General features: G+C 42.9%; 1 protein-coding gene across 2 annotated transcripts in view; it reads left to right on the forward strand.

Moving 5' to 3' along the window:
- Positions 1-7,999, forward strand: part of tmem178bb (transmembrane protein 178Bb) — a 61,144-nt gene extending 53,145 nt beyond the window's left edge. For both annotated transcript variants that reach the window (XM_058066009.2, XM_058066010.2), the window contains exons 4-5: positions 3,934-4,071; positions 4,948-7,999. In XM_058066009.2, the coding sequence (XP_057921992.2) occupies positions 3,934-4,071; positions 4,948-5,198 (389 nt within the window). In that variant the 3' untranslated portion in view covers positions 5,199-7,999. The remainder of the gene's footprint in view (positions 1-3,933; positions 4,072-4,947) is intronic.
- Positions 8,000-12,244: the final 4,245 nt, after the last annotated feature.

Raw genomic sequence — 12,244 nt, forward strand, 5'->3', positions numbered from 1 at the left:
GCTTATCCTCAGCTGTCTTTGGGCGAGAGGCGGGGTACACCCTGGACTGGTGGCCAGCCAATCCCAGGGCACATATAGACAAACAACCATTCACACTCACATTCATACCTATGGACAATTTGGAGTGGCTAATTAACCTAGCATGTTTTTGGAATGTGGGAGGAAACCGGAGTACCCGGAGAAAAGCCACGCATGCACGGGGAGAACATGCAAACTCCACACAGAGATGCCCGAGGGTGGAATCGAACTCGGGTCTCCTAGCTGTGAGGCCTGCGCATTAACCAGTCGTCTGCCGTGCAGTGCAATCGTATATCTGCCAAGTCGTCCCGGTCTGTTAACTCATTGGAATTACATTATTTTCTATGGGAAAATTTGACTTGGTTAACATCCGTTTTGGTTTGAGTCAGACCTTCTGGAACATATTAATGATGTTAACCAAGGCACCGTGGTAAATGTGCAAACAACGGCTTGTTTTGGTTTCGACGTAGGTCATGTTGACAACTGCCAGGTCGAGGAGCGTCCAAATGAACTGGTTCTACTGGTACGCCCATAATAATGACTGTAAATATCACAGTGGTACCTCGTTTTTTTTAGGCCAGACAAAAACTAAATGAATCTGGTCCAGACTGGTTTTAAGAAAACCTTTACATGCAAAAATCATTCATCCATCATCTTGTGGGTATGAGAGGTCAGGTCGCAGGAAGCCCAGACTTGCTGCTTCCCGACTGCTTCATCCAGCTCCTCCCAGCGGATCCCGAGGCATTCCCAGGCCAGTTGAGAGACATTCCCTCCGTGTCCTGGGTCTTCCTCGAGGCTCCCTACTGGTCGGATGTGCCTTGAACGCCTCCCCAGGGAGGCGACCGGGGGGCATCCTGAGCCCATCATCTGGCTCCTCTCAATGAGAAGGAGCAGCTGTTCTACTTCCTGTATTTTCCGGATGACGGTGCTTCTCACCTTATCTCCAAGGGCGAGACACCCAATGGAGAAAAGTCATTTTGGCGGCTTGTACCTGCTATCTTGTCCTTTCGGTCACTACCCAAAGCTCAGGATTCTGGGTAACGGTAGGAACATCGGTAGGAACATCGGTAGGAACATCGGTAGGAACATCGGTAGGAACATCGGTAGGAACATCGGTAGGAACATCGGTAGGAACATCGGTAGGAACATCGGTAGGAACATCGATCTACCTGGTCAAGTGAGAGCTTTGCCTTTCGGCTCGGCTGCGTCTGGACTACAAAGGACCTACGAAGAAGCCGTTAGTGTGAAGAAGTGCAGTCCTAGCAGTCAAATGTATCGTTGAATCATCAGCTTCACACCGCGCCAATCCAATAGGAGCATTCAGCCAATCAGATACAGTTGTAGTAGCGTGACTTACTGTAAATATCATTCAGACGTTTGAAGTGAGGAAGCTGGTCCTAAGCATGTTTACCCACACATTCCGTCCACGGCTGGATTTTCCTGGCAGTTCCCTGACTGGCAGCTCAGTTGGCGGTCCTGTCATTCTGTCCTTTTCCTGATTGCATTCTGCAAGTCGCCCTGTCACAGAAGTGCTGATACCAGCGCCGAGAGACTTGTATCCCTTTTAATCCTCGCGTTCCATCCGCTCTGTAGATCCCTGCCGCCGCATTATGCCGCCATCTTCTTCTTCTGTAGTGCTTTAAAAACAACCTGCATGCATAAGTGTGTGTGTGGCGAGGGGGGGGGGGTGTTTTGTTTTGTCGGCTTAGGAAATGTCACCATATACGTTTGCATTTATGAACCGCAGCTCCCAAGTGCCGGCAGCACTTATGCAGCCCCAGAACAGGGATGTGATTACCACAACGCTTAACAGTAGGCCAAGGAATGATGAGATATTTAGACAATAAAATGATTTTTGCCCATACAGATTTCATTTCATTCACAATAGCTTAAATGTGATCAACATTAATATTGTATAGATGTATGCTATATGTATATGCTATATGTATATGCTATATCATGGAATGCTATATAGTAACTTGTGCTGCAGCAGGATGTCACGTGTAATAATAATATAATAATATTAATATAATATATATATATTAATATATAATAATATATAATAATAATGTAATAATAGAGCCAATAACGCAAGCATTAATGGGTCCTTGTTATCATTTGTTAGAGCAAGCCATGTGTGCTGCATGGGGGTTTGGTACTGTGGCCTCCTGGACCGGGGGGGCTCCTTGTAGAAAGCTTGCTGCCGACTGATGTGACCTGACAGGAGACTTTCAGGGCGGAAATATTAGCAAAAGTAGAGCAACAATGTAGTATCACCATGATTATTATGATGGCAAGTCCTTTACAGTCCTCGTATGCGGGGCCCAGAACAGCGTGTGTCATTAATGTGCGCTGGTTCTGACTGATGTACCAACCCTCCCAAAAAGTCATTTTTTTTCATATTTTTGCTACCAAAACAAGCAAACAATAGCGTGCACCTTAGATCTTCATGGGACAATAACATTTGGTTGGTAGAACAACTGTTTGCAGCACAGGATGATGAAAATGTGTTTTTAACACAATGTGAGCTGCAGCGCTGAGACGCTGTCCCTTTAAGGGGCTCTTTTCTCCAGCAGATATCTGCAACTGCGTGTCAGAAAGGATGGTGCGTTAAGCTTGACAGGAGGTGCATTTACAGACATCGGGTCAGTACATTATTTTTTAGGTTTAGAACCACGGGTGTAGTCCACCACGTTGATGTTGACAACATGTCCATGTGGAGTCCTGGTACACTGTGTACTTCTCATCATTAAGGGCCCGTGTAAGTCAACATCCAACCGCTTTTGTCGACATAAAAGTTGGGACCAATGGCGTCGTTTCTATGAAAATGGTCCTTCTGTGTGGACGATTCCATGCTTGTACGATTTCAACTTCATTATTGCACACGTTTTTGGTTTTTGGTAAAGTTCATTTCTTTTCTCTCTGCTCTCTGCAACAAACCACAAACACCCAAATGGAAAAACTGTTGTGGGTTCATTCATTCATTTTCTACCGCTTAGCCTCACCAGGGTTGCCGGGGGTGCTTCACACACCGGAAAACTCCACACTGAGATGGCCGAGGGGGGAATCGAACACGGGACGCCAAATTTTGTTCATATTTTAGCGTTTCAGTCTACATGGCTGCTTTTCCACAAGCAGATCTTTCCATAACGTACATCCTGTCTCACGCGGCGCCCGCTAATCCATCGCTGGGGGGAAGACAGATTTCCGTCTTTTCATGCACCCAGCAGGGTGTCATCATTTAACACATCACGCTCCTTTTCCGAGCCCTTCCCAAGATGCTTTTTGTCCAATTATTGACAGCAGTATTCTGTTTCTTTTCTTTCAGCCGCAATCCCCCCACAGACGGACCCCCTGAAACGCTGCTAGCGCTAACCCCTTAGAACCCTTTCCTGCTCTGCTGCTCTCCATACGTTAGACGCTTCATTCGCTGACTCGCATTTTGGGGGTCTTGCTATGGAAATCTCGTATCAATTCATATTCTTCAGGATGGTTTTATTATTTATTGATAATTTTAATTTTTAATTTTTATTATTTATGGATTGTACTTCTAACTCTACGTGTTTGCTGTACATGTATGTAGTACATCATGTGGTACGCCAGTGGAGATTGGTCTTCATTTATGCCCTCAGGGCAAATGTTGTGACCTTTTTCAGCCCCCCCCCATCACCCTCAAACAACAACACTCACCCGCTTCCACCTCCTGAGTTGCTCAGCCATGACATTCTAATCTAGTCGGGAAGGAGAGGAGGAGGGTTTGGCTCCAAGTGGTCTCCTTGGTGGTTCAAGTCATTAGCCCCCTGGTGGGCACACTGCTGTCCTTCTGGCAGCGGCACATGTTTATTATTTTTCATTTTAGTATTAGGTCAGTGCAGTCACCCAATCACACGTCCTCCCCTTTTTGTGTCATCTCAGATTTGCGGCGAATGACGGCCGGGTTCATGGGCATGGCCGTGGCCATCATCTTGTTCGGGTGGATCATCGGCGTGCTGGGCTGCTGCTGGGACAGAGGACTCATGCAATACGTGGCCGGACTGCTTTTCCTCATGGGAGGTGAGGCGCATAGAATATGGACCTATAGGAATGAATGCATGTTCTTCTTATTATTACGTTTTTTATTATATATTTTTCTATAATGTCATTTGATATATATAAAATAAATTTGAATATTCATTATATAATTACACTATATATGATATGTAATATTTAATATGTAATTAATTTTTTTATTAAACAAAATTCCAAAAATATAATTTTAATATGCATAACAAAAAGAAAATTTGTATGTACATTATTAGCCTATATACAAAATATTCTGTGTTTTTTATTTTTTACATGTATTTATTTTTAAGTATAATTAATATACCTAATTATATATAGCTAATTATAATGATTAATTATTACTAATGATATATTTATATTATATATAATTAACAAATAAATATAAATAAATATATAATACAAATAAATAAATAACAAATTAATAAAAGTAATTACTTGGTGACTTCATTAGTTTTTAATGTATAATTTATTTAAATTGCACTTTATGTAATGTGTGTATATTATATGCGGTTATTATACTGTATGTCCAGACGTTATGGGCACCCTGCATATTGAACAAGCAAGTACCGGTAATTAAAGGCACAAGGCAGAGCCAGAATGCAGCAGCAAAATCACGTATTATCCCACAGAGGCCATGTTGGCTTCCAAATGAGGCCAAATTTAGAGCCAGCATCTCACGTTGCTTCTATTTAACAAGTCCTAAGACTAGGTAGAAGACGAGGTAGACTGTGCTGGGAAGGGCAGCGCCTCTGTACTTGATGGTACAGGATTGGAGTCTTCCATGTTAGTGTAATGATTCGAATAGCGTCTAAAACTGCTTCACTTATCGCCTTTTGTCTGATGGCCACGCATGACGTGTCACCACAGGCACCTTCTGCATCATCTCCCTGTGCACCTGCGTCGCCGGCATCAACTTTGAACTCTCACGTTACCCGCGTTATCTGTACGGTCTGCCGGACGACATCGGCCACGGCTACGGCTGGTCCATGTTCTGCGCCTGGGGAGGACTCGGCCTCACCCTCATCGCCGGTTTCTTCTGCACGCTGGCGCCCTCCGTGCAGCCCATGCCTCGCTCCACCTGCCCCAAGTCTCGACAGGAGAACGGCACCGTGTGCTAAATCGTGAAAGGACGGACAAGAAGAGGAAAACGACTGTTCCATTTTCCATCCATCACCTTCATCGCCAATCTCTCCAGATTTTTTTCATTTCATTTCTGTCTTTTGGGTGTTTGATAATCTGCTATATTGAAAAAAATAAGAGAAAAACTGGCAAACTACAGAAATATAATCAGAAAAATACCAAGTTGTGCTTGTTTTATTGTTGTGGAACTGGCACGGAAAGGAACGGACATTCCTGATTGATATCGGATATGGGATATCAGTGTGAAGCTAAAACTTTGTGGCGGACATTGGACTGGGAATCGGCCTCTCGTGACTGTGGACTACAAAAATCAAAATACTAAAGGATGATCTTCATGGAATTGACTTGTGGATTTGGCCTCTTGGGATATTTCTTCAAGGAATGGACCCAACAGAGGAAACCATCCAACTCCCTATCCAAAGTCCTTCCTAACTTTGGAATAAGTGAAGTGGAAGGATATCCCGGACCCATGCTTGTATCATACTGTACAGAATATTCCAGAGACAGCAGGAAGTATCGTTTCATCCAATTTTAGATGCATTCAATCTGACGATCCCATAATTGATCCTTTTTTTACATCAATCTCCGTTATAATGAAGCCATTTACATCGTTCCTGCTATGTTTCCCCATTCTTGTCATTAATGTAAACGTACGTATGAAGTGTGTTTGTGTGTGATGCAGGGATTGTTCTGCAGGAAAAAAAAGATCATAATGTGCAAAATGGAACCCAAAATGTGGGCGTGGGAAGATTTGAAAATGGTTCGATGCAGTATCCTGTTTAGTCCGTTACTAAAATAGGAAGTCAGTCAGTTTGGAGGGGAAGGATGGACATAGTTAGTATCAAAGCACAAAGTCATGCACCATCGGCATTTGTCTAAACCAGGACGGCCAAGATGTCTAAATGGAGACCAAAAGAGTCGACTCTTGGACTAAATTTGTCCAATCACACACCCTACTGTGTTGACTGTGTTGCAAGGTTGGTTAAAAACCATGGCTGCCATTAAACTTATTAGCAAGGGCATGGTGGAGACTTGGAAACAAATTGGGAGATATTATGTATTTATAAGCACCATAACAGGAAATAATACTACATTAGCAATACATACAACACATTAGCGCCAGGAACTAAAAAGTAAGGAACTAAGTCAACTTTTCTGATTTAAAGGGGAACCTTTACAGATTATTTTTGGTTTTTTTATTGGATTTTGAAGGATTAACCTACTTTATCACCCGCTCTGTTTGTGACTTTATGCAGACAGATGTTAAAATTCCAGTAATACCGCCTCATACGTTGTGGTTATGTCTTTTTAAAACCTGCTTTGACCTTTATGGGAAGGACTTGGTGCCTCAGTAAGCCATTAAAACACCAGTTGATCACATTCAGCTGGGATTTGGACACATACTTCTTTTTACAGTAAAAGTAAAATAGTAACATATCTTGACCAAGACCAAGGACTGCGATATTCATTTTTTATTCAAGAAGTTTATTATTGTTATAGTTTATAGTATTATTATTATTATTATTATTATCATGAGGATTTTTAACAAATTCAATCATTTTATGATTTTTTTTTCCGGGACCCCGTCATTATTATGACATTCAAGCGCTTGTTTGGTGTCAGTCCAATGGAACTCTTTTAAGTAGACACCATTTATGTCAACAACCCGTCCACGTCCACCAACTAAAAAAAAAAAGTGCCTGCTTAAGTCCACGCTAACCTACACGGTCAACCGTTTTTGTTGAAAAATCCATAAAAAGCAAACCATAACAGGAAAGCCACTGCCACTGTACCTTCAAAGCTTATTCAGCATTGGACCAAAGGTCCTTTGGTCTTTGGCGGTGGACCACCAACCAGTTTATGTGGACAGGAGTCAGCCCAAACTGATGGATGTCTTCTTAGACGCGTTCCACTGTGGAAACGGTTTCTGATCTCAGTGGTTCTTCCAGAGTTTTTGTATATTTGATGTTCCCTTGGATTTGCTGCTAAGGCAATTGAGCATGAAATGACTTTACCCCTACCGGACATCAGGGCTGCGCTGCGTACATTTTCCTTGACAAAGGAAAGGATTCAGCACAGAGCAGGACAGAAAGTGATGGTGGCCTAAAAAGGACAATACTGAAAGTAAAAGTTTAATTGCAGCATCAGTGAGGCCAAAATGGAAAATGATATGGAAACATCCACTTACAATAAATCCATCAAACCGCTGCAGACCATGGCTACTAAATATTCCTGTAATGCATCAACTGAGTAGATAGAACACGAATGGCGCCTAGGCAAGCGCAGACGTCCACCAAAGCCTGAATCTTTGCACAACGTTTCCACATCATGTCGTTTAGTTTAGCACGCCATCTGGCAAAATGCATTGAAAAGCACACAGGTACAAAATACTATGTCATGCAATGGAGGGCCCGGACAATTATTCAAAAAGCAGTAATTCCAGCCTTATCTGAGGTACTTGAAAGCATCATTCCTTTTTTTTTATGTGTTGAAACGTGACAGTGATACTGCAGCTTCCATTGTGGACTGAAGCAAACGTGATCTACCGACCTTTAACATCCGTAAAGTGTCTGTTAAGTAAACGTAAAATAGGATTTACAAAACAAAAAAAGAAAACATGGAAATGTTCAACTGAATGTAAAAATCACAACAGAATAAATATCATCTGTGTGTTTACAAATACTGTCCGTTGTCGTCCATGTTGATGAGAAAAGGCTGCTCGTTACATACAATGGGGGAAATAAGTATTTGACCCCCCCCCCAAGACTAGTTTGTATTTGCACGCAGTTTATCCCCCCAGATAATCTCCAAATATTGTATGTTTTGAGGCTGTCGCTTGGCAACTTGAAGTTTCAGCTCCCCGGAAGAGGTTCCCATCCAAGAGTCACCGATACAGGACCCTCTTCAGGTCTTCCTGTGATATGAAGAACCCAAAGCCCGTGTTTGACAGGAGTAGAGTTGTCGGTCTCGTCGTCAGCGGTTGTCAAGTTTGGCGTCATGTGACCACATCACGTTCCTCTAACCCTCGTCTGAATCATTCATGTGTTCATTGGCAAAGCGATAAGCCTGCACGGGGACCTGGGGGGCACAGCCGGATCTCAATCCATTACAGCAAAGTGTATTGCTAATGCTTGTCTTGGGGACTGTGGTCCAAAGGTTTTCCCTCTCCTGATCCAATGTATTCCCCCAGGTACCCCCCCCCCCCCCCCCCCCCCGACTGTAATACGCATCTGAGTTTGTAGTCTTCATCAAGAAGTATTTAAGACGATACCCATGCAGAGATGGCATAGATGACTGACAGTGCCTAATGAATGTGTTGCCAGTTGCACCCTAATACGAGTATGACTAAGCTGTGTAGCTGTAATCATTCCGAGCCCGGACTAATGAGGTTCTGCAGACAGCCGGCCTCACGAGGACCACAGCTTTTGCTGTTACCATGGCTCTATGAATAATAAATAGGAATTGACAGCATGATTGCTGCTTGACTCACTAATCTCCACAGTTAGCTTTCTGTAAAATGCAACAAGGAAATGTTGGGAAAAGACATCGTTTATCCCTCATCTTGGGATTAGGATGCATAGCCAAGTGGAAGACACATGGAGGACAATTGAGCACAAATGCAACATATTCCAAAAAAGTATAGATTTATATTTTTTTACATTTACTAGGGGCGGGCGGTACTGCAAATTTTGGTTGATACCGGGTAAATAACTGCAGTTTCCTCCCACATTCCAAAAATATGCTAGGTTAATTGGCCACTCCAAATTGTCCATAGGTATGAATGTGAGTGGGAATGTTCCTTGTAGCTGGGAGATGGCGGGTCTTTCATTTTGTACTTTATGGACGAGTTACCATGTCTTCTAGTCGTATGCCCATTTGTTTCCCTGTCACCCGGCCTGAGACTCTGCTATTCTTTGTCTTCTAACAGTAAGCTTCATGGCGCCCTTTGCCAGTTCAAGACGAAGCTCAGCCGGTGCCTGCTGCTCTCTCCTTTGTTGGCTTTGTTGTACTTCGTGAGACTCCCATTAAAGAGACTACAACTGTTTTTTCAGGCTCGCACCTCTGCGTATGGGGACATCTAGACATGCCCCCCAAACCCTCCTGTGTCCAAGAAAAGCACAAAAAAAACAACAAAGTAAAAATAGCAATCCGACCATGCCAGTATCAATACAACGCTGATATTTGGTATTTGTATACAGCCCCCCCCCCCCCGGTGTTGTTTACTGAGCCCAGGTGTTGGTTCTCATCAGGCAGCCATCAGGAAGGAAGCATGGCTGTCATTATCATCATCACCTACAGGACGTTTTGCATCCCAGATGAACAAACAAGTGGCGCCATGTTTAATTCATGAGGCCTGCAGAATATATTTGAAGCACGCTATATCCAATGACACTCCGTCAGCGGGTGGAATCATTTACTTCAAAATTAGCTCCTTCCTTATATGTGACGTCGTTAGCAACTGACACATTAACTGTTAATGAGCTTATAGCATCGATTATTGCACCCCAGAGAAGGCTGCTTTATACAGGAAATGATTTAGTTTACATCGCCAGCAGCAAAGCCCACCGTGACCTTCATGGGGGGAAGATCATGGGCTTGGAATCAAGTCAGAGCCAGACATTTTTCATTAGGGTGGCCAAGATGAGGGGTGGCAATAAGTCGATACTTGAATTGTCTGGATGGCCAGTGGGGTGGCCACAACCCCCACTCGGCACTCCTTTTTAACACCAGACTCCTTGCTTGACACGCCCACTCTGCAACAGAGAGCTCCCAATATTAATAGATTGATGTGGAAAGTCAAATTAGTAAACAGTTCAAATTAATACTTGACCGGAACGGAGCAAAGGAATCATGGAAAACTTACCTACTGCTTGCAGTCCATGCAAGACGTGGTTTGATTGACATCTCCTCCACACAAGAGACAGCTCTCTTCTGCTCTCCCACAGAAAGTTGTGTGCTGCGGTGAAATGCGTCCGAGCAGAAACAGCGGTTAGACTGAACTAATGTTTTGCACCACAGACCCATCCATCCATCCATCCATCCATCCATCCATCCATCCATCCATCCATCCATCCATCCATGTTCTTTACCGCTTATCCTCACAAGGGTCGCAGGCATACTGGAGCCTATCCCAGCTGTCTTCCACGTTTGTCTAAATTGTTCTCCAGCCATGGGGGGTGGCCACTGAGGTGGCCGGAGAGTGACCAAGGGTGGCCACCCCATAGCTCCGCCGCTGAAGTGGACATCTTAGTTTGCATGTTAGTTTGGAGTTTGCATGTTCTCCCCGTGCATGTGTGGGTTTTCTCCGGGTACTCCGGTTTCCTCCCACATTCCAAAAACATGCTAGGTTAATTGTCCATAGGTATGAATGTGAGTGTGAATGGTTGTTTGTCTATATGTGCCCTGGGATTGGCTGGCCACCAGTCCAGGGTGGAAGTCAGCTGGGATAAACAACATCCTATAGAAAATTAATGAATGAATACATAATTGTATTATTTTGTTAATATTGTTTAATTGTGGTTGAGTGGTTAGCATGCAGGCCGCACAGCAAGGAGACCCGAGTTCGATTCCACCCTCGTACATCTCTGTGTACCCCTCCTCGTGCCCAAAGACAGCTGGGATAGGCTCCAGCACGCCCGTGGTGAGGATAAGCCATATAATGAATGAATGTTTTATAAGGTTGTATTTTTACACAGTTCAATTGTTCACGTATATTCTATAGGTCAAGATTGGGGTACACAATCAAGATGGAGTGGCCACTGGATGGAGCTAAATTAAATTAGCTGGAAGCTCTGCTGAGTCAGCGAGAAAGGCAGAACTATAAATTGTTTTCTAACCACTTTCTCATTGGCTATTAATGAAATACTATTTGTGTTTTATAAAACTGTAGGCCGAGTTTGAGCTCGGGTTCTTCTAAACGGCTGTGCTGAATAATGCCGGAAATTACTTTGTTAGCAGCCACATTCCTGGTTCCTGGTGAAAATGTTCTACTTTAATATTAAAGTTCAAGGATACAATCCAAAATAAATATCTAAGAAATTATTTTTATTAAAAAGCATTGTCTGTGGTGTTTTCCTTTCTCCAACATTTTCCCCCAAACAGCTTGTTAAAAATACAGACAAAAAAATGTTCTTCCCTTAGTACCCATTTATCCACGATGCTACCACTAATATTCATTTTAATATGACCTACACGGGTGCCATACTTTGCCAGGATGTAAAAGATTGCTAATAATTTTGCATTATTTACCTAAACAACACATAATATACTGTACATATACACAGCAGGAATATACTGCCATCGTGTGGACATATACAGTACATACTACACTACATTACCATATATACTATGTACACTACCGCTCGAAAGTTTGGGATCACTTGCAAATTTTCATGCATTTCAAATATTTGTATCCATTTCACAAACAATGAAAATGAATGAGATGATTTTGAAAGAAGGATGTACATTTTTGCATACTATCAACAACTGTCAGTCCTCTGCATCAATTTCATGATATGGCTGCTAATCCAAGTTCATCATTTTTATACGACTAATAGATTATTAGAAAAACTCATCTAAAAATCTAAACTAAAAGTAAAATCTCTTACCATGCTGTTAACTACTTCCTTCACAGAGCAGCACAAATTGGGTCTAACAAGGACAGAAAAACGATGCAGTGCAAGAAGACAAATATCTGCGAGTGCATAGTTCAAGATAAAGACGCCTCACAGGTGGTCATCTGGCAGCGGCACTAAATAGTAGCCGTCAAACACCAGGGTCAGGATCACCAGTGAAGCGGCCACTTCAGGATGCTGGACTTCCTGGCAGGACTGCCAAGAAAAATATTACTTTGGTCTAAATTGGCAGGTAAGGAACACAGCTAGTGTACAATATGACATGTAAGTATTCCATTTGAGACACGGTGCTATTATATCCAAAAACGTGGGTGGTCAAATTAGCTGTGTGTGTCTAAAGTATTTGCCTGTTAATAGTTTTTCTACAGTGCACAGAATGCCAAACAGCA

The sequence above is a fragment of the Doryrhamphus excisus genome, linkage group LG2, assembly GCF_037039965.1.
Source record: "Doryrhamphus excisus strain RoL-2023G ecotype Guam linkage group LG2, RoL_Dexc_Guam_v1.1, whole genome shotgun sequence".
Lineage (NCBI taxonomy): Eukaryota > Metazoa > Chordata > Actinopteri > Syngnathiformes > Syngnathidae > Doryrhamphus > Doryrhamphus excisus.